At 71.2% G+C, this 21,149-nt stretch overlaps 4 protein-coding genes across 7 annotated transcripts; 3 read left to right on the forward strand and 1 right to left on the reverse strand.

The window, feature by feature from the left end:
* Positions 1–2,202: 2,202 nt before the first annotated feature.
* Positions 2,203–14,434, reverse strand: LOC311220041 (death effector domain-containing protein-like). Of its 2 annotated transcripts, XM_084303428.1 has the most exons (8): positions 13,563–14,434; positions 10,322–10,663; positions 8,191–8,298; positions 7,638–7,784; positions 7,175–7,500; positions 3,380–3,468; positions 2,582–2,705; positions 2,203–2,482 (listed from the first exon to the last, which is right to left on the reverse strand). In XM_084303428.1, the coding sequence occupies exons 2-8, from the start codon at positions 10,644–10,646 to the stop codon at positions 2,309–2,311; spliced, it is 1,293 nt and encodes a 430-aa protein (XP_084159554.1). In that variant the 5' UTR covers positions 10,647–10,663; positions 13,563–14,434; the 3' UTR covers positions 2,203–2,308. The 2 variants fall into 2 exon arrangements, with proteins under 2 accessions (XP_084159554.1, XP_084159553.1); XM_084303427.1 differs by lacking the exons at positions 7,175–7,500; positions 7,638–7,784; positions 8,191–8,298; positions 10,322–10,663; positions 13,563–14,434 and adding an exon at positions 3,591–3,698.
* Positions 3,854–7,122, forward strand: LOC311220027 (deaminated glutathione amidase-like). Of its 2 annotated transcripts, XM_084303408.1 has the most exons (7): positions 3,854–3,906; positions 4,424–4,480; positions 4,567–4,806; positions 4,888–4,991; positions 5,067–5,200; positions 5,296–5,421; positions 5,531–7,122. In XM_084303408.1, coding segments are annotated over exons 1-7 (933 nt in total). In that variant the 5' UTR covers positions 3,854–3,904; the 3' UTR covers positions 5,801–7,122. The 2 variants fall into 2 exon arrangements, with proteins under 2 accessions (XP_084159534.1, XP_084159535.1); XM_084303409.1 differs by lacking the exon at positions 4,424–4,480 and having other exon boundaries at positions 3,860–3,906.
* Positions 14,435–17,377: 2,943 nt separating the features above from the next.
* LOC311219836 (protein S100-A10) lies at positions 17,378–17,915 on the forward strand. The gene is made up of 2 exons (XM_084303121.1): positions 17,378–17,579; positions 17,680–17,915. The coding sequence occupies exons 1-2, from the start codon at positions 17,448–17,450 to the stop codon at positions 17,839–17,841; spliced, it is 294 nt and encodes a 97-aa protein (XP_084159247.1). The 5' UTR covers positions 17,378–17,447; the 3' UTR covers positions 17,842–17,915.
* Positions 17,916–18,862: 947 nt separating this feature from the next.
* Positions 18,863–21,033, forward strand: LOC311219999 (acyl-coenzyme A thioesterase THEM4-like). Of its 2 annotated transcripts, none has more exons than XM_084303354.1 (6): positions 18,863–19,078; positions 19,705–19,864; positions 19,957–20,107; positions 20,352–20,462; positions 20,567–20,691; positions 20,939–21,033. In XM_084303354.1, exons 1-6 carry the CDS (start codon positions 19,004–19,006, stop codon positions 20,995–20,997), a joined length of 681 nt encoding a protein of 226 aa, XP_084159480.1. In that variant the 5' UTR covers positions 18,863–19,003; the 3' UTR covers positions 20,998–21,033. The 2 variants fall into 2 exon arrangements, with proteins under 2 accessions (XP_084159480.1, XP_084159481.1); XM_084303355.1 differs by having other exon boundaries at positions 19,960–20,107.
* Positions 21,034–21,149: the final 116 nt, after the last annotated feature.

Genomic DNA, 21,149 nt, shown 5'->3' on the forward strand with positions numbered 1-21,149 from the left:
TCCCCATCCCATCCCTGTCCCCTCTCCCCGTCCCCGTCCCTACGGGAAGAGTGCGTCCAGCACGCGCTGCCCGGTCAGCAGCGGGTGATTCGCCGTCAGCTTCTCGGCCACGGGCCGGGTCTGCCGGACGGGCCAGACCTGCATCATGGTCAGCTTCTCCGTGCTGCCCTCGAAGTCCAGCTCCAGCACCACGTCCTGCGGGGACAACGGGGGGCAGCGGGACGTGGGACCCCTCTGCCCACCCCCCCCACTGCTGCCAGCCCTTACGGAGACGCTGTAGTGGCCCGGGGGGGCGATGTGGGTGACGGTGCCGCGGCTGCGGGGGGGCACCATGATTTGGTGCTGGATCAGCGAATTCTCGGTGACCGTGCCGTAGATGTCACCGCCGGTGAGGTGGCTCCCGACCTGGCACGGGGCGGCCGTGAGGACGCGGGGCTCCCCGCCACGAGGGGAAGGGTCCCCGCGTCCCCACGCCACCCCCCCGGGGGGCTCACCCGGACGTGTTTGCTGGGGGGCGAAGTCCCAGGTGAGGTGGCGCGGCAGCGCGGGGACGTTGACGCCGCGGGGGATGTAGATGTTGCGGGTGAGCTGCGCGATGTCCTTCAGCGGGCGCTGGATCCCGTCGAAGATGGAGCCCAGGATGCCGGGGCCCAGCTCCACCGACAGCGGCTGCCCCGTGCGCAGCACCGGGTCCCCCACGCGCACCCCCGCTGCGCCCCCCGCTCAGGAAAAGCCACGCTGGGGGGGCGAGATGGGGACAGGGGGGGGGATGGGGGGACACAGGGGACTTGGGGGGGGGACGGGATCGGGAGGGGTGGGAGAGGACAGGGGATGGGGGGGGACCGGAGGGGACAGGGTGGGAAAGGGCAGGGAGGGAACAGCAGGATGGGGGGGACAGGGAGGGGACAGGGGAGGGACAAAAGGGAGGGGCAGGGACAGGGGGGGAGGACAGGGAAGGAAGGGAAGGGCAGAACAAGGGGGTGGGGGGACAGCGGGGACAGGGAAGGTCAGGAGGGACAGGGAAGGACAGGGGGACGGGGGCAGGGGGCTGGAGGGGGACCGGGAAGGGGATGAGGGGACGAGACGGGGTGGGAGGACAGGGGGAAGAGGAGGAGAGGGAAGGACGGGACAGGGAAGGGGACAGGGACAGGGAAGGGGACAGGGAAGGGGACAGGGCCGGGGCCAGCAGCAGAAGGATACAGGTCTCCTCGTAGACCTGCAGGGTGGCCATGTCCCCCTCCAGCCGGATGATCTCCCCCACCAGCTCCGCATGCCCCACGCGCACCAGCTCGTACATGGCCGCCCCCGCCATGCGTGTGGCCGTCACCACTGCGGGACACCGCGCCGTCACCCACCCCGGCCCCAGCACCGGCCCACCCCCCTCTGACCCCCCCGGGACCCCCAAACCCGGCCGTACCGGGCCCCGAGACGCCGTGCACGGCGCCCAGCATGCTCTCCCGCTCGGCCTCGGCCAGGCGCGGCAGCTCGCTGCCCTCCATGGTGGCCCCCGCCGGCCCCGGTGGCCCCCGGTTTTTATGGGGCCGGGCACCGCGGCGAGCCGGCGGGGCCCGGGGGAACCGGCTGGGCCCGGCGTGCCCGCGGGCGCGGGCTGTGTACAGTCAACAGCTCCCCCCCCCATTACAACCTGTCCCCCCCCCTCCACTGCTGCCGCACCCAGGGGTGCCCCAAGCCGGCACGCGCCGCCACGCGCCAGCACCCGCGGGGACGGGGACAACGCGGCTGAGCTGGTGCCAGCAGCTCGCCCCACAGCCCCCCTGTGTCCCCCCCACCCCAAGGTGCCCCCCCATTATCCCCAGTGACCCCTCTGGTGCCAGCCCTCTCCGCCTGCGTCCCCCCCTGAGGTCCCCATAGGGGGAAGGAACATTCCTTTGGGGGAGGGGGACACAAAAGGGCACCCAAGGGTGCTGGTGGGTGTTGTGGGGACATCGCGACGTCCCCTGGGACCCCAGCCGAGGTGGCACAAGTGATGGCACCACCCTGTGTGTGCACACGTGTGTGCAAATGTGCCCACGTGTCCGTCCCCCCCCGGCACACGCGTGTGCAGCCACTGCCACGGGCCTGGCGCACGCCCAGGTGCGGGAAGGCGGCGGCCGAGGCCGGTCACGGGCAGGTGGCCAAGGACGTCCCCGGTCCTGTCCCTGTCCCCATCCCCCCCCCCAGCACAGCGCCAACGCTCAGCCATGACCCAAAACCCCCACATTTATTACCAAAATTCACAGAGCGAGCGAGGGGAAATAATAACAGGAAGGGAAATAACAGGAGGGGGAGGACACGGTGGGGGGGGGTGCTAGGAGACCAGGACGCCGGCAGAGCCCCCCTTGGCCCCCTCGGCGCCCTCCTTGGGGGGGGGCCGGGGGTCGTCCTCGCCCAGCAGGCGGATGTTGTGCTTCTCGCGGAACTCCGTCAGCTCCCGGCCCTTGGCCTGCAGCTGCTGGCTCAGCGACTCCAGGATTTTGCTGATCTGGGGGAAGAGACGAAAGTGGGGGGGGGGTCAGGGGTCGAGGCGCGGCGTGAGGGGGGTGTTGGGGGTCTCGGGGAGCCCCCCCCCCCGGTCCCTCACCTGCTCGAGGTTGCTCTCCAGCGCGGGCAGCACCTCCTTCACCGTCCTCTCCACCAGCACGCCGCCCACCATGCGGTAGCAGCGCCGCGTGACGTCCACCTCGCGCAGGGTCTCGATCACCAGGCTGGGCACAGCGCCGGGCTGCTGGGGGGGGGGGGGCAGGGGACGGGACCCCCAAACCCCTCCCCAAACCCTCCCATCCCCTTCACCAGCCCCCCTATGTCCCCTTCACGTTCCCCGTGCCCCCTTTACATCCCTGGTGCCCCCCCCGTGTCTCCCCCTCCAGCCCCCGTGTCCCCTCCACCCTCCTTCCCCCCCCCCCCCCCGTGTCCCTCCACCCCCCCAGGGTGCCCCTGGTGCCCCCTCCCATCGCATCCCCTTCGCTCCCTGCCCCCCCCAGGGCCCCCAGTGTCCCCCTCCCACCCCCAGCACCCCCGGTATCCCACCTTGAGCCCCCCCGTGTCCCCCTCACGCCCCCCAGAGCCCCCCCGGTGCCTCTCCGTGTCCTTCTCACACCCCCAGGACTCCCCCCGTTCCCCCCGGTGTACTCCCATGTCTCCTTCAGCCCCCCAGAACCCTCCCAGGACCCCCCCGGAACCCCCCAGGGGCACCCGGTGCCCACCCCCGGACCCCTCCGTGTCCCCCTCACCCCCCCCAGTGTCTCCCCAGTGCTCCCCGTTCCCCCCGGTGCCCCCCATGTCCCCCTCACGCCCCCCAGAGCCCCCCCGGTGACCCCATGTCCCCCTCACCCCCCCAGGACCCCCCCAGGACCCCCCCCCGGACCCCCCCGGTGCCCACCCGTGCTCGTTGAGCTCCATCTCCAGCTCCGCGGCCTTCGAGGCCAGCCCGCGCTGCTCCTGCCGCAGGCGGTTGAACCGGGCCACGACCTGCGGGGGGGGCGGGGGGCGCTCAGGGAGGGGCCGGGACCCCCCGGAGACCTCCCGGGACCCCCCCGGTGCCCTCCCCGTGCCCCTCCCACGCCCCCCGGTGTCCCGTGCCCCCCCCGGACCTGTTCCGCCGTCAGCCCCTTCCCGCCGGGCGCCGCCGCCGCCCCGGGCCGCCCCCGTGCCCCGTCCGCCGCCATCGTCGCCCCCCCCCCTCACGCTGCCCCCCTCCCCCAGCCCCGCTTCCGGCCGGTGGCGGAAGGGGCGGGGCCCGGGGGGCTTGGGAGGGGAGGGGGGGAGGGGGGCGAGGCTCGTCCCGGCGCCATCTTGGCTGAGGGCAGCGGCGCCGCGGGGGGAGGTGGCGCCGGCGCCATCTTGGGTGAGGGCAGCGCGGGGGGGACTTTGGCCGCGGGCTCCGGGGCGGTGCCGCCGGTGGGGAATGTACGGGACGGGGGGACGGGGCAAATGGGGGGGCTGGGGGTAATTGGGGGGGACTGGGGGGGGTCTGGGGGCAACTGGGGGGGGTTCCGGGGGGTAATTGGGGGCAGCTGGGGGGGCCTTGGGGGTAATTGGGGGGGTCGTGGGGGCATCTGGGGGGTCCTTGGGGCAAATCAGGGGTCGTGGGGGCAACTGGGGGGGTCCTGGGGGCAGCTGGGCTGTCCTGGGGGTAACTGGGGAGTCGTGGGGGCAAATGGGGTAACTTGGGGGTAATGGGGGGGGGGTCCTGGGGGCAATTGTGGGGTCCTGGGGGCAGCTGGGGGGAGCTGGAGGCCAACTGGGGCTGCCCGAGAGGATTTGGGGCAATTTGGGGCCATCGGGAAGCTCTGGGGGGGGCCTCGTTGGGGCAGTTTGGGGGGAGGGAGCTGGAGCCAGGCCCGCACACGGGGGGGCCGGTGCCACCCCCTCAGCCCCAGTGGGGTCCCAACACCCCCCCCACACACCCCTGGGTGCCCCCCAGGCTGAGAGCGGTGCCCCGGCTCCCCCGGCCCCGCAGCCTCTGCAGACCCCAGCCCAGGTACCCCGGTTACTGGGGGGGGGGGGGGTGACCGAGGGGTCCCCGTGGTGGTGTCAGTGGCGGTGGCTGACCCGGCCGTGCCGCAGCCGCTGCGCCATGGCGGGGCCGAAGCCGCTGGTGGCTGTGGGCCAGGTCACCTCCACGCCCGACAAGGAGCCGAATTTTGCCGCCTGCTCCACGCTGGTGCGGGAGGCGGCTCGGCGCGGCGCCTGCCTCGTCTTCCTCCCCGAGGGCTTCGACTACATCGGCCGCGACCCGGCGCAGACGCTCAGCCTGGCCGAGGGCCTGGATGGGGACCTGATGGGGCGCTACGCGCAGCTGGCCAGGTAGGGAGGGACCCCCCCCCCCCGGCACCCCCCGGTGATGCCCCGGTGGCCGCGGGGGTGACGCCGGGGGTGTCCCCGCAGGGACTGTGGCGTGTGGCTGTCCCTGGGCGGCTTCCACGAGCGCGGGCAGGACTGGGCGGCCACGCAGCGCATCTACAACTGCCACGTGCTGCTGGACCCCGCGGGTGAGAGACAGCCCCCGGCCTGGCTCTGCCGGCTGTGTGTCCCCCCCCCTCCAATTTGTGCCTCCTCGCCCCCAGGCCGCGTGGCGGCCGCCTACAGGAAGACCCACCTGTGTGACGTGGAGCTGGAGGGGCGCGTCAGCATGAAGGAGAGCGGCTTCACCAACCGCGGCACCGAGATCGTGCCCCCGGTCAGCACACCGGCCGGGAAGGTACGGGGCGGCCGGGGACACCCCCGGGGGCTCCCCCCCCCCCTCCTCCCGCTGCCGTCCCTAAATTGTGTCCCGGTCCCGCTCCCGTCCCCCAGCTCGGGCTCTCCATCTGCTACGACCTGCGCTTCCCCGAGATCTCGCTGGCGCTGCGGCGAGCGGGGGCCGAGATCCTCACCTACCCCTCGGCCTTCACCGTCACCACGGGCTCTGCGCACTGGGAGGTGAGCTCTGCCCAGCGGGGGGGCACTTAAAAAGCCCCTCGGGGGGGGAATTTCAGCCTTGGGGGCGGGTGGCACAGCCGTGGCACCTCGTCCTGCCTTCCCCCCCCAGGTGCTGCTGCGGGCGCGGGCCATCGAGAGCCAGTGCTACGTGGTGGCGGCGGCGCAGACGGGCAGGAACCACGAGGGCCGCGCCTCCTACGGCCACTCGCTGGTGGTGGACCCCTGGGGCACGGTGGTGGCGCAGCGCGGCGAGGGGCCGGGGCTGTGCTACGCCGAGATCGACCTCGAGTACCTGCAGCGCGTCCGCCGAGAGATCCCGGTGCAGGAGCACCGGCGCCCGGACCTCTACGGCACTGTGGGGCTGCCCGCAGCACCCTGAGACCCCCCCCCAGCATCACAATTCCCCCCCCCCCGGCACCACCCCGGAACCAGAGCCAGGCTGGATCCGCTCCGTTTCGGGCGGTTTTTGCCCCAAAAGGCAGCAGCTGGGGCAGGAACACGCACTCAGGGCTCACCCCGTGTTGCAGAACCCCCCCCGTGCCGCAGCCAGGGGGTGCTCCCCGCTTTTTGGAGCCCCCCCAAGCCCCCACAGCACGGGGGGGGGGGGCAGTGGGGGAAGGAAGGAGGCAGGCGCTGCGGTAGATGTTTATTTCAAGAGAACCAAAAGCTACACAGGGCATCTGACTGTTAGAGAGAGGTTTAAAAAATACAGAAATCACAGAAATTACACCAAGGTGTGCCAGAATCGTCCGTAAGCAGTGGAGGGGGGGGCACAATGGTGACGGGGGGGGAACCACGAGCCCCCCCACCCTGGCTGGGATCGCACCCAGCCCGCGCTGCCGGGGGGCAGGGGGAGAGCAGCCTACAGCCGAGCAGGGCTGGGGAGAAAAACCACAAAATTAGGGTGGAGCTGGAAAAAATCTCCCCCGGGACCCCCCCGGCAGCAGGCGGCGGTGCCTGGACGCGGCCAAAGGCCGGCACGCTGCCGGCTGCGCGCCAACACGTGCGGGCAGAGCGCGCTGCCTGCTGCCAGCAACAGACACGGCCGGCCCCCCTGCGGCCCAGTTTGGCCCAGTTTGTCCCAGTTGCCCGCAGGAGAGGCAGAAGGGATGGGCAGGGGTCCGGCGCATCCCTCGGTGCTGGTCCTCCCCCTGGCCCCGGCAGGAGGGGGCGCGAAGGCACACATGGTCCTGGGGCAGCCTGGGCGAGGGGGGGCTCGACTCCTGAGAAACCCACGGGGGAGGCGGTGGGGCGGCATTTTGGGGAGAAATGGGCCAGATTCTGCCCACCTGGCACCAGCCAGCCCTGTACAGAGCCCGCTGCCAGGCCCCCGGGGACGAAGCCCCCCGGCCCCAGCCCTCCCGTTCCGAGCCCCCGCGCTCGCAGCTCGCCCGCCCCGACACTGACGCGCCCCAGGCAGGGTTTTTGCCTTTTTTTTTTTTTCTTTTAATGGATACAAAATAAAAGAGAAAAAGGAAACAAAGCAAGAGAGAAGGTGACAGGACAGGAAAGGGGTGAGAACACGTAAGCCTCCGGCCGCTCCCCCCGGCTCCGGCCCGGCTCCTCGCAGCGCGCCGGGCCCCGCGGCCGCACCCACGCAGGCGGGAGTCCAGCAGGGGAGTAAATGCTCTTTTTTTTCCTTTTCTTTTAGAAAAACAAAAAATAAGAGAAGAAAAGCTCGGATCCCACCAGCCGCCGGGCGTCAGGGGGCCGTCTGCAGCATCAAGTTCCTCAGGAGTTTCTGGCGCCCGACCTCGTAGTCCTCCTCGTCCACATTGACCAGCAGTTTGATGGCTTCGTGGCCCACGGCTTGCTTGAGCGAGTCCGTGATGAAGACGCCCTTGAGGGCCTCCAGCAACGAGCCGTTGATGTAGTCGCGCCAGAACGCGTCGAGGTAGGTGAGCTCTGAGAACTTTATGTCACAGATGATGGAGCCCAGGTCCCGGGACTTGAGGATGGTGTTGGCCTGGTTGAAGCGCTCGAACTGGCGCTCCAGGGGGTCCTGCTTGTTGGAGAAGACGTTGCCCTGAAGCGCCGTCTCGTGCTGGCAGTACTCGGCTCGGACTCGCAGGCGGATGTCTGCGGGCAGCGGGGACACTCAGCGCGCCGGCCCCGTGCTCCCGGGGGCAGGGGGAGAGGCGCTGCCCCCCCTCCCCGTGCACCCCCCAGCCCTGGCGTGGGGCCGGCAGCCCTCCCAGCCGCCCCCCAACCCTTACCACAGGTCTGCTTCTCCTTCGGGTCCGGCGTCGCCGACTTCCTCCGCTTGCGCTGGCTGCTGAGGGGGGCCCTGCCGCGGCCGGGCCTCTTGGTGCAGATCTGCGGCCCCGCCGAGGAGCAGCAGACCACGGGGTGGTGGGGAGGCACTGCACGGGGAGGGGGCGGCTCAGGGCTGTGCCCGGGACCCCCGCCCTCCCCACCAGCACCTCCCAGGCCCCCCCGAGACTCTCCTCACACACCCGAAGCTTTAACACAACCCCAGGGCAGGGCACACAGCGGGGGTGGTTTCCCCTGGGATAACGCCGCTCGTGTCCTGCACAAAGCCCTGGTTCCTATGGGGTGGGGGCTCCTGCGTGGCGGGATGCAGCCCCCCTGTGCACTGCTGGGACGGGCAGGCAGCAGCCAGGGGTTAATTAATCGTTAGTAATTTGTGCGGTGGCTGCTGCCGGGCAGAGCGCGCTCCCCGTTAACGGGGAAATCGGGGAACCCGCAACCAGAGCGGGGGCTGCCGTGAGCTCCAAATCCCCAAATCCCCCCCGGGGGGGCGCTCACCTGATTTGTGGGGGTGGCCGAGGCCGTGCTCCGCGTCGCTGTGCGCCCGGGGCGTCACGTAGCGGATGGATGTCTCCTCCAGGTACTTGTCCACCAGGTCCGGACACACTGCGGGAGGGGAGAGGCCTCGTGTTGGGGGGGCAGGGGCACAGCAGGGCCCCCCCCCAGCACACAGATCATGCTTAGAAGGCGCAGCGCTCCGTTTTCAGGTATTTTGTTTAAAAATAAAGCCCAAAGTCTCCTAAAGGCTGCACTTTCTGTCACCGAGGGCACCCAGCCCCCCAGCCCCGGTGCTCCCCAGCGGCACCACGCACCGGGAACAGCCACGGCTCGGCCGTCCCCTTGGAAAAGCTCCATTTTAGAGCCAAGAACTCAAAAAACAACAACAAAAAAAAAAACCAACAACAGACAGAGCTGTGTGGGAAAGGCCACTCGCACGTTACCATGGCTACTCGCAGCGCCCGGCTCGGCGCAGCGCCGTGAGCCCCGGCAGCACGGCCACGGGGAGCGGCCCCGGACGAGTCCCCAAAGCCCCGGGGGGCCCCAGCCGAGCCCCCCGTGCAGGACCCAACGTCCCAACAGGACTCGAGACGAGCTCGGTGTCACTGAGCCGTGGCAGCTGGTGCCAGGTGTCGGGACCTGCACAGCCCCAGGGTGAGCCCTGAACCCTGTGCAGGTGGGATGTGCGCACAGCTAGGGCCTCGAGGGGCTTTTTTGAGGCATTTCCATCCCAGGGGGGTGCTCCCGACAGCGGGGCCGGCTCGGGGCTGCCCATCCCCACTGCCACAGCACCACGGGGACACGCAGTCTGGTTTTTGGGTGCTCCTCGGGAGCCGGTCCCAGTCCCCGTGCGGGTGTTCGGTGACCCTCTGATCCCTCCTGCCCCACAGGACTCCCCGCACACCGCTCCCTGCCTTCCCCCCGCACTAACCCGGGGCTGATTTTGCTCTTTTTGGAGCTGTGCAGGAGGAGGAGGCTCAGAGCCATGCCCAGTGAGGGGCTGCAGGGGGGTGGCAGAGCCCCATCCACGAGGAGGCTTCCTTTAACCAATCCGGCCTCTTTTTAACGCAAAGCGCCGCGCGCTGTAAGCCTCATGAAGCTGCCTCTGTCCCCAGCGCTCTCAGAAATGCTGTTTTTGTGTTTAATTAACCCGTTCCCATCCAAACGGGGCTGGACAAGCACCAGAACAGAGCCCTGTGAGCACAGAGCGTTGCCTCCCTCGGCCGTGGCAGCGCGCCCAGCGCTGACCTCCGGCTCCTGCAGCGTGCGGCCGAGAGCAGCAAACCCCCCCTGCACTTTGGGGTTTTGCTCAAAACGAGCAGAAAGCTCCCCAAAAAGCACACAACAAGCACTGTAGCACGAGCATTTGTGCCCTGAGCCCTGCACGAACCCGGGGATGCAGTGCCTGACCGTGGTGGTGTCCCAAAACGGCTCCGTTTGGGTAGAAACCTCCCCAAACCCCCGCAGCCGGAGCACGGGTCGTTTTCGAGGCTCCTCGGTCGGGGTTTCACCCCCTGCCGGGGTTGTTCGGCCCCAGCACGATGGGTCCTGCACCCAGCCACGAGCCCCCACTGCCTCTCGCCCCAAAACCTGCCTCTACTCGCACTCCCCGCTTCCCCAGGTGCCGGCACCGCGGCTGCCCACGGCGTGAGCAGAAACCGGGGAGCCTCAGCAGCCCAGAAGTGCCAAGAAAGCACAATTATCCTCGTTTACAAAGAAAAATGCAAATTCTGGAGGCAGAATCCTGCTGAAGCGGCTCCTTACACACCCCTGCCACCAGCGAGCTCTCTTCAGCTCCTCCGGCCCCGGTCAACCTGGGCGAGGTTCCTCAAATTGAGGTTTCGGCCCCAAAAAAGGCCCAGGGCTGAGCCGGCGGGGGAATGAGGTCGGCTCACCCACCCGGAAGCTTAACAAGGGCCCAAAACGCACCAAATCCACCCAGATTTGGTCAGACACAGAATCACTGCTTGGATCCCCGAGCCAGGCCCAGAAGAAACTGCACCGAGCAGGGGGAAAACGGGGAGCAGAACGGGGAGCAGGACGGGGAGCGCTGCGGGGACGCCACTCCCAGGAGGCAAATTTGGGGTTGCAGCCCCTGGGGGGGGGTCGGGCACACCAGGGGGGCACTCACCGGCCCGTCGGCGCTTGAGGGTGACGTAGGGCAGCAGGTCGTGGCGGGTGATGATGCGCAGGAGCTGCAGCACCTGTCGGAAGTTGGTCTCGTCGCAGCGGCCCTGCCGCTCCAGCGCCAGCAAGAAGTCCCGGCCGCTGCGGATCATCCCCCGCTCGTAGTCGTCGATGACGTCCACGAAGAGGAAGGACAGCACGCGCACGTCGCGGTGGGTCAGGTGCGTGCCCACGATGTCGAACATGCGGTGCAGGCTGTACAGCCCGTGCTCGCGGTCGCCCCGCTCCTCCGGCCAGGCCTGCGCCCGGCTGCGCTTGAAGGCGGCCATCCTCGCCGTGCCCGGCCCTGCGGGACAAAAAAGGGGGGGGCACGGGGCTTGAATCCAGCCCCCGCCCGCACAGAAATCCCATCTTCGGCACAGAAATCCCATTTTCAGCACAGAAATCCCACCCTCGGCTCCCCCACCCCGTGCCTGCACCCCCCCAGCATCGCCGTGTCGCCGCTCAACTGGGGGCGACCGACCTGTGCGCCCCCCCCCCCCAGCTCCCTGACGCCCCCTCCCCAGCTCAGCACCGAGTGTTAGAAACCAAACCCAGGCAGCAGAGGCTCAGCCTGCTCAGCGCCCAGGAGCAGCGCAGACAGCCACAAACCCTCCCGAGTGGGTTAAACTCGGGAAAAGGGTGAAAAAAGTGGGATTTGGTGCAATTCTCGCCGTCCTCCCTGCACAACTCCCCCCGCTCGGTGTCGGGGCTGCACCCACGGCCACGGGCCCTGCTCCCCCTGCTGCGTGCGGCTGCAGCTCCCCAAACAGCAACGGGGGAAGCACGGAGCCTCCCCCCCCCCACCGGGGGCCCCCCCGTGCTCCTGGGGAGCCCCCCGGGCCCTGTTTGGGGAGCAGCGGGGTGCTGGGGGGGGTTGGAGGGGCTGATTCCTGCTGTGAAACCCAAAGAGCTGGAACAAGGCGCGTGCGGTGCCGCTTGTGCAACGTCCCCAGCAGAGCCACGGCCTCGGGGGGGGGCAGCTCCCGGTACAGCCCCCCCCCAGCGCCCCTCGGCTGCTTTTGGAGCAGGGTTTGGGCACCTGGAGCTGCCTCAGCACCAACAGCCCTGCGGCAGGGGGGGGGAGCAGCACCCAGGGCTCCAGGGACACCCGGTGCCGAGGGGATTCCGCCGTGTCCCGGGGAGCAGCAGCAACAGAACAGGAAAACCTCCCCCAGCACCCCCACACCGGGACGGGGGGCACCGGGCAGCGCCCCCACAACCCCACACCCCTGCTCCTGCTCCGCTGGGGCTGTTCTGCTGGTAGCTGTGTTTTTTTTTTTTTAAATAATGATGTTGGAGCACCGATGGGTGCTGTGGTGTGTCGCAAGGCCGCCTGTAAATCCTATAAATCCCCCCCAAATCCTCGGGGCCGCCGGCTCCCTGGGATAGGGGGGCACAGAGGCAGGCAGAGCATCCCCCGGTCACTGAGCACCGCCCAGGGCCCAGCCGAACGTTTCCTTCCAGGGCTGAGCCAGAAGGGACTGAGCTCGTTTTGGGGTGGGGGGAGCCGCCAGGTCCCGGGGGGCAGCTCCCACCCAAACCCACGGGAGGGAGGCTGCCGGGTTTGGCTGCGAGCGGGGGATTCCTGCGGCCACGGCCCCGCTGTGCTCACGGCTCCCCTCCCGCTTCGATCCCCGAGGATCACCACGCACAGACCTCAGAAAAATCCCAAATCCTCAAGAAATGAACAAATCCCCCCGAGGAGCGGCCGCAGACCACGGAGGGGCCGCGAGCAGGGGGTCTGCTGGCCCCGGGGCCGCTGCCCCTGCCCGGTCCCAGCTCAGGCAGCGCGGCGCTCGGGCGGGAGGAGACGCAGCAAACGCGTGGGGATCATTAAAATAATTTGGGGTGAACAGGAAAAACGAGCTGCTGGGGCACAGAGCGCGCGGCAGGGACCCGGCTCCGGCCCCGCTCCTCTCTGTGGGGCGCCTGGGCCCCAGCACCACGGGGGGAGCCCCCACGGGAGCACCACCAGGGGCTGGGGGCAGCGAACGGCCCCAAATTGTGAGGGTGACGGGGGGGGCACGGCCCCAGCAGGGACAGGGCAGGCCGGGGCGGGTCATTAGGAAGGGCAGAGGGCAAAAGAGGAGGAGAAGCAACGCGAGGAGCCTGCGGCTGCCCCCCCCCCCCCACGAGGACTTTTGGCCTTTCCCCCGCAGCACTTTGCCCCTGGGGGCACCGGCCCCGTGCCCAACCGTCACGGGAGGGACCCCGAGAGCCCCCCCCCCGGCCACAGGGGCCGAGAGGACGTGTCCCAGCCCCAAAAAACCCCCCCGGGCTGCCCAGGGGGACGCGGGCTGAGCTGCCCCAGCCCTCCCCAGGGCAGCTCCTGAAGCTCCCGGCAGCGGGGGTAAAAATAGTGCCGGCAGCCACGGCCCCGAGGGCCGAGCTGGGGGAGGGATCGAGGGATCGCTGCTGCTCAGCTCCTCGCTCACCCCCCCCCTTCTAATCCCTGCCCCCCCCGGGTGATGGCAGGAGCCCTGCAGCAGCCCCCGCTCCCACCACAGGGCCCGTGAGGGCAGGGCCAGGGGCCGCAGCCCCCCCCGGGGGGGGTGAGGAGCTGAAATGGAGCAGGAACGGGCCTGGAACGGGAGGGGGGAAAATCCCCGGGGGGGGTGGGCACCGAGGGCACCGAACACAGGGACGAAGTCTGGGGTGGGCGGCGGGTCCCCAGCGGGTGCCACAAGCGACGTGTCCTGTGCCAGCAGCGGGCAGAACCGAAACCAGGCCCGCGTGGAAAGAACCAGAAAATTCACCAAAAATTCACCTTTTTTTTTTTTTTTGTCCCCCCCCCCCGCCCCCCCACCCCCCCTTCAGGGCAGGCAGCCCCGGGGCACTCAGAGCTCCAGCCACGGCCACCAAGGCACAGGCAGGGACCACGACACTGACAGTGTCACCACCTCGAGGCGCCCAGGATCGCACCCAGCCCCTTCTCAGGGTCCCCCCCCCCCGCAGACAGCCCCCCCCCCCACACGGGCAGCAGCCCCCTCCCACCTCGGGTCCACCCCTGGGTGCTGCCCCTTGGCCACAGCCCCCAAACCTCCACTTGGGGCCAGCCCCAACGTGGCTCCCAACCCCAACACTGCCCCCACAGCCCCTCTGCCCGGCACCCCCAGCCCCCCCCAATCCCCCCCCAGCCCGGTGGGCGCCTTCTACAAGCAAGGGGCAGGGCAGGGCACAGCCGGGGGGGGAGCGGCACCAACCTGCAGGAGCAGCTCCGCGGGCCTCGCCTGTATCCGAGCGGGGCGCAGCAGCCAAGCAGGAGCTCTGGGCAGGCCTCTGTCCCCTTTTTCTCCTCGGCTCTTTAAGCAAAGCGCCCACCACCGGCGCCTCGGCTCCCCCCGGGGGGCTCGGGGCGGCTCCGCTGCCGGGGGAGCCAAACTTCCAGCGCCAGGCCTCGGCGTTCGCTGCTCGAGCTGGTGGACTTGCCAGCAGCCCCCCGCGAGTCCTTTTGTTGGCGTTTCCTTCCCACAACTCTGACGCCCAAACCTTCTCTCTCTCTCTTTTTTTTTTTTTTCCCTACTTCACCCTGAAATAACTTACGGACACGGGGGGGGGGAAGGAGGAGGAGGAAAGTCCAGGCCCAGCCTCGGGCTCCCCTGGGCCGCTCCGTTCCCAGCCCCCGGCCGTCCGGGGTGACCCGGCTCCCTTCTCCCTGTGGCTCCCAAGTGTGGGGCGGGCGCTCAGAGCACCCCCAAGCCCCGCTCGGTCCCTACCGCACCCCCAGGCGCTGCCCCAGGTCACGGCACCGGGCACAGGGCTCCTGCAGCGGGCCGGGGCAGCCCTCAGCCCATCCCTTCCCCTCCCTCAGGGTCTCAGCTCCGTGCCCGGCCTCGCTCCTCGGCTCCCCGGGGCTCGCTCCCCCCCGGCAGGGCCCCCCCGGGCACCGAGGGGTCTCTCGGCCCCGCTCAGCCCCGGCCCCGCTCCCCCCCTTTTACCGCAGCCGCCCCCGAGGCCTCGGCCCCACCCCGGGGGCTCCCCGCAGCCTCCCCGGGCCCCGCTCGGGAACCGGCGGGGGGGGAACCCCGGAACCACGGCCCGACGGTGGGGGGGGGGGGTGCGGGGATGGCACCGAGACCGGGGAGCTCCGAGGGGGGGGGGGGCGGCCCCGCGGGCTGAGCGCTGCGGCCCCCCCCGGGGCCTCCCCGCGGCCTCCACGCCCGAGGCCTCGCGGGCCGGGCCGGGCCGGGGCCTGTCAGGCGCCGCCGCCGCCGCTGCCGCCGGGCCGGGCCCTCACCGCAGGCGCCGCCGCGGCTCGCCCTAGGCCGCCGCCGCCGCCATGCCCGCCCGCTCGGCCCCGCTGCGCTCCCCCTGGGCCGCTGCCGCCGCCGCTGCCCGGGCCCAGGCGCCGCCGCCGCCGCCTCCCGTCAGGGCCGGGCCAGGCTCGGCGCCGCCATGTTGGCTCCGTCCGCTCCGCTCCCCGCTCGCGGGCGGCTCTCGCGGCGCGACGCCACATCCGGCTCCTCACCCCTCGAGGCCCCGCCCATATCCGGGCCCCGCGCACCTCGCCGGCTTCACGCCCGTTGGGAAAGCTGGGGGGAGAGGAGCCATGTTGGATAAGGGCAGGAGGGCGGGGACTTCCGGGGAGGGGGCCGCCGGCTTCAGCACCCTTCCGGAGCGTTGCGGCGCGGCCGCCATGTTGGGTGTGGGCAGGCTGGCAAGGCGGCGGCCCGCCCGCCCGGTTGGGCGCGCGCCGCCGCCGCCATCTTGGGAGCGGGCGGGCGGGGTTCGCCGGGCGGCTTCGCGCCCATTGCGGGCCACGGGGGGGGCGCCGCCATCTTGAGTGCGGGCAGAGCGCCGGGAGGGCGGCGGGGTCTGGGGGGGGGGGGGTCCCGTGTTTGGGGGGGGCCTAGGGGTGACGGGGGGAGCCCGGGGGTTACGTGAGGGGGGGAGAAATTGGGGGGGGAGCTGGGGAATTCCGGCCCTGGGGGTATGGGGGGGGTGAGGGGGGGAGCTGAAGGTGGGGTGGGGCACATGGGGGGGGCATTTTGGGGAGGGGGGGTCCTGGAGGAGCCCCCCCCAGCGAGAGGGGCCCGAGCCCAGGCCCCCCGCTTCCCCCCGTGCCAGGGGAGGCCGCCAGCACCCATGGGTTCGGGGGGGGCCCCGCCTGCCCTGCCCATTGCACCCCTCGAGACCCCCCCCTCCCATTTATCCCCTGGGGTCCGCAGGGCCCGGGGGGGGGGGGGTCCCCATGCCCTCCCCCCCCCCCCAATAACCCCCCCGTGCCCCCCCCGTGCCCTCCCCGCCCCAGCACCGGGAGCTCCCCGGGGCGCTGCGGGGGCGGCCGCTGGCCCCGTGCCCCGCCACGCGCCCGCTGCTGCCCCGGGGCCGCTAATTAGCGCTAATTGCGCCCGCTAATCCCCCCCCCCAGCCCCCCCCCACCGTGCCGGGGTGCGCTCAGACAGGGTGGCCCCGGGGGGGGGGGTCCCTGTACCCGGTGGGGGGGGCAGGAGGGGAGGGGGGCAGGACGGATTGGGGGGGGGGCAGATGGACAGACAGAATGGGGGGGGGTCGGGGGGCACTCTTGGGGGGGTCGGGGGCACTTTTTGGGGGGGTCGGGGGTCGCTTTTGGGGGGCTCGGGGGCGCTTTTTTTTTTTTGGGGGGGGGGGGCACCAAGGCCAGGGTGGTGCCAGGCAGGGCCGGGCCCGGGCCCGGGCCGGGCGGGTCGCGGCTGACTCAGCCCCCCCCCACCCCCGAGGCCCTGCCCCCCCCCTACCCGGACCCCCCCCCGGGGCCGTCCCGCCCCCTCCCGTGCCTATCCCGGGCGGCGCCGCTCCCCGCCACTGCCCCGCTCCGCGCCGCCCGGTGAGTACCGGCCCGGTCCCGGTCCCCCCCCCCCACGTCCCGAGGGACACCCCCAAAATCTTCCACCCCCCCCCCCCGGGTCCTGCACCCCGCTCTATGGGGGGGCCGGTCCCGCACCCCTCATTTTGGGGGGGAGCCCCCGGGTGGGGCGGTGTTGCCCCCAATGCTGCCCCCCCCCCTTTTATTAGACCCCCCCGTTTCTTAGAGGACCCCCAGTCCTGCCCCCCCCCCCTTTCCTAGAGGATCCCCTCCCCTTTCTTGGAGGGAGCCCCCAATCCGGACCCCCCCGTTCCTAGAGGGACCCCCCCATTTCATAGAGGACCCCCTGTTCCTAGAGGGACCCCCCCTTTCCTGGAAGGACCCCCCCATTCCGCCCTTCCCATTGGGGGGGACCCGATTTTGCCCCCCCCATTCAATGGGAGCCCAATCCTGCCCCCCCTTTAGAAGGGGTTTCCCTCTCCCCCCCCCCCCATGGGCACTCCCCCCAATATCCCATAAAGTTTGGGGGGGCCCTGGGGGGTGTCCCCCCCCCTCCCTGAGATTCTGCAGCCCCCCCGCAGCGCTGCTGCCCCCGGGGGGGTTCAGCCTGGGCTGGGGGGGTCCTGGGGGGGGGTCCTGCAGTGCAGAGGGTGCCCCCCCCCCCCCCCCGTTTTTCCCCGAGGGCTGGGCTGGTTCCTGTTCCGGTGGCGGGCAGCTCCTGGGCCACGCCGCAAACCGCGGGGGGGTCCCCAAAACCAAGCCGGGACCCCCCCCATGCCCCCCCCCACAGCACCAGGGGGTCCCCTGCAGCTGAGCTGGGACTGGGGGGGGGTCACTGCGGTGGTTGGGGGCACCCCAGAACCCGCTCACATCCCTCCAAATCTCCAATCTCTGCTTCCCTTCCCAAAACCGCGGGGGGGGGGGGGGGGGGGGGCTGCATGGGGTGTGTCCCCCCCCCAGATGTGGGGAATCCAAGGGGGGGGGGGGGCTGAGCCCCACCCAGGGAGGAGGCACCGAAACGCCCCCGTGACTCAGCCAGCCCATGACGCCGGGGTTCCCCAGGGTGCCCTATAACGGGGAGGGGGGGGGAAATGGACGAGGGGGGGGGACACCCGCAGCACGCCCCCCCCCCCCCCCCCCCCCCATTCTCCACCCCCCCCCACCCCCGGGCCCCACCCTGCGGCCGCTGCCCGGAGCTGAGTCACCCGGGTGGAAAGCTCCGGGTGTGCGCTGAGCGCTGCTGTGCCCCCCCCCAGAACCCCCAGGAGCCCCCCAGAGCCCCCCCGGAGCCCCCCCCGCAGCCATGCCGTCCCAGATGGAGCAGGCCATGGAGACGCTGATGTTCACCTTCCACAAGTACGCGGGGGACAAAAACCACCTGAGCAAGGAGGACCTGCGGGTGCTGATGGAGAAGGAGTTCCCCGGCTTCTTGGAGGTGAGAGGGGGGGGGGAAAAATAAATCCTAGGGGGGGGGGTGAAAATAAATCTGGGGGGGGACAGGGCCGTGACCCGGCTGTGCCCCCCCCAACCTGCAGAACCAGCGTGACCCCATGGCGCTGGACAAGATCATGAAGGACCTGGACCAGTGCCGTGACGGCAAGGTGGGCTTCCAGAGCTTCTTCTCGCTGGTGGCCGGGCTCACCATCGCCTGCAACGACTACTTCGTGGTGCACATGAAGCAGAAGGGCAGGAAGTGAAGCCCCCCCCCCGGTGCCCCCCCCCCAGCACCGCCCCGGCCCCCGCCGGCCCCCAATAAAGCTGTTTTGTATGACACCGCGGCTGCCTCCCTCTGTGGGGTCCCCCCGGGGTCCCCGGTTCCTTCGTGTCCCCGTCTCGCCTACGGGGCTGTGTGAGGTCCTAATGGGGCAGTGGGGGGGTGTGGGGGGGTCTGTAGGGCCCGTAGTAAACCAGAGGGGTGGGGTGGAGGCTTCGGGGGCCGTACAGGGCTTTAGAGAGGACCTATGGAGGTTGGACAGGGGTGTGTGGGGGGGTCTATAGGGCCCACACAGGGCTGGGAGTGCCGTGGAGCTCTGTACGGGGCTGTACGGGTCACCTGTAGGGGCCATACAGGGGTGTGTGGGGCTGTGAGGGGTGTGTGGGGCTGTGTAGGGTGGCTGTGGTGCTGCTGAGAGCAGCACGAGGATGTATGGGGGCTGTGGGGGACCGTATGGGGGCTGTAGGGGATCACATAGGGGCCGTGTGGGATCACACAGGGGCTGCGTGGGGCCCAGAGGAGCTGCACGGGGCTGTGTGGGGTCTGTGGGGCCTCTCTGGGGCTGCGCTGGGAGCCCAGGGGCTCTGTGGGGCGCTGTGGGGCTCGGTAGGGGCCGCGTAGGGCGGCTGGAGCCGAGCGGGGCCCCTTGGGGGCAGCACGGAGCCGTGCGGGGCACCCCCGGGGGGAGCTGTGGGGCAGCGCCGGCCGCCGGGGGGGTCCCTGGGGGGCTGGGTGGGGGCGGGAGGACCCCGGGGACCCCCCCGGGGACCCCCCGGAGCCCCCCCAGGCGCCCCCAGGGCGGGGCGGGGGCGCGCGGGCACTACGGAAACAGCCGAGGCCCCGCCCCCCTCCCGATGGCCACGCCCCCTCCGCCATGGTCACGCCCCCTCCCTGTGATGTAGATGGCGCGGGGGGCGGGGCCGGGCGGGCGCCGTGTCCGGAGGTCGCGCGGCGCCGCGGGAGCCGCGGGTGGGGGCGGGGCGGGGGGCGCTGAAGGTCACGGGGTCAGGGGGCACCGGGCGCCGCGCTGACCTTTGACCCCCGAGCCGCCGGGAGCTCCGCCGAGCCGGGCTGACGTCACCGCCGCGGCCCTGTGACGTCAGCGCCGGGTCTCCCTCAGCGGCCGTGACGTCAGCGCCGGCGCCATGTGGCTGTGGCGGGGCCGCGGGGTCGTGGCCGGGGCGCTGCGGGCACGGGGACGGCCCCGGGGCGCGGGAACCGTGAGTGGGGGACGGGGACCGGGGGGCGGGGGGTGGGGGGTCATGGGGTCATGGGGTCATGGGTGGGGTCATGGGGACATGGGGACAGGGGGTGGGGAGATGCGGACATGTGGGGACATGGGGACATGTAGGGACGTGTGGGGACACGGGGTGGTGCCATGGGTACGTGACACGGGGACATGGGATGGGGAGCACAGGTCCATGGGGTGGGGACGTGGGGTGGGGACATGGGGACGTGTAGGGACGTGTGGGGACGTGGGGTGTGGAACACGGGGTGGGGACACGGGGTCATGTCATAGGGACATGGGGCATGGGGTGGGGACAAGGGGCAGCAACCGGGGCATGCGGGGTGGGGACACGGGGACAGAGGGGATGCCCCACTGGGGACGCACCCCAAAGTCCCCTTGCTCCCCAGAGCTGGAGTGTCCCCAGTGCTGACCCCGCTGTCACCACCACTCCCCCCCCTGCGTGTCCCGCTGTCCCTGTGTCCCCATGTCCACATATCCCCACATCCCTATGCCCCGTGTCCCTATATCCTCGTGTCCCCCTGTCCCTCTCCCCATGTCCCCCTGTCCCTGTCCCCGTGTCCCTGTCCCCTGTCCCCGTCCCCCTGTCCCTGTCCCCAGGCGCGCTGCTCGGGGCGTGCGGCCCCTCAGGACCTGGCGGTGCCCAACGGGAGCTGGAGCGTGGCGATGCGGGAGCACCACGAGCGCCTCCTGCGCGGCACCGCCGACGGCTCCTGGCGCCGCGTCCCCTCCTACCGCAACGTCGTTGACCACTTCCCAGGTGACGCCCGGGCGGGGAGGGGCGGGGAGGGGGGCAGGGGAGGGCACCCCCGGGTCCCCGTCCTCACCGTCCCCGCGTCCCCGTGTCCCCAGTAGCGGTGGGGCAGGGCAGGGGGACGCGGCTGTTCCTGCGCAATTTGGACACCGAGGGCGCCGGCTTCGAGTACGTCACCTTCCTGCACAGCGCCGGCGGCCGCGTGCTCTGCCTCTGCCAGCTGGGGCCATACCTCGAGGGGCACCCCGGGTAGGTGCCGCCGGTGCCAGCACCGCGTGTCCCCTCCTGGCCCCTCCTGTCCCATTCTGTCCCTTCCTGCCCCATCCCATCCCATCCCATCCCATCCCATCCCATCCCATCCCATCCCATCCCATCACCTCCTGTCCCCTCCTGTCCCCTCCTGTCCTGTCCCATCCCATCCTGTCCCGTCCCATCCCATCCCTCCTGTCCCCTCCTGTCCCCTCCCGTCCCGACCTCGCCCCCGTCCCCGCAGCTTCACGCACGGCGGTGCCATCGCCAGCATCATCGACACCACGCTGGGGACGTGCGCCCTGGACGCCGCGGGGGTGGTGATGACGGCCCAGCTCAGCATCGACTTCCTGGCGTGAGTGGCACCCCGGGGACGCGGTGACGGGGGGTGCGCGTGTGTGGGGGTGTCCCCCCGTGTCCCCTCCCCCCCCGTGCCGTGACCCCGCGCTGTGCCCGCAGCCCCGTGCCGCTGGGCTCCGTGGTGCTGGTGGACGGCCGCGTGGACAGGCGCGAGGGCCGCAAGCTCTTCTTGTCCTGCGAGGTGCGCGGCGCCGCGGGGGACACGCTGCACGCCAAGGCCACCGGTGAGGGCGGGGGGGGCACCGGGGGGACGGGGACGCCGACACCCCCAGCCCCAAAGCCTCCCCGCAGAGCCCCCCCGCACCCCTGGGACCCGTCTCAGGGTGATGCCGGGTGGCACGCGGGGGGGGTGCCGGCGCCCTGCTGCCACCCCCCCAGTGCCACCCACTGCCACCACCACGCACTGTAAGGGTGGGGGACGGTTGGGCCCGGTGTCCCCCCCGCCCTGCCACCCCCCCCTCTCTCCCGCAGGGCTCTTCATCCAGCTGGACACCACCAAGTCCCCCCGGCCCGCCTGCAGCACCCGGTGACGCCGTGGCCCCACCGGTGGGGGGGTGGGATGGGAGGGGGGGGGCAGGGGTGTCCCCGTGTCCCCCGTGTGTCCCCCCCTGCTGCTGGTGGCAGCCCCTGGATCAGAGCGCTGGCAGCCAACAAACAACGGCCTCGGCTCCTGGTGCTTTTG

The sequence above is a fragment of the Netta rufina genome (genome assembly GCF_964035555.1).
Source record: "Netta rufina genome assembly, chromosome: 29".
NCBI lineage: Eukaryota > Metazoa > Chordata > Aves > Anseriformes > Anatidae > Netta > Netta rufina.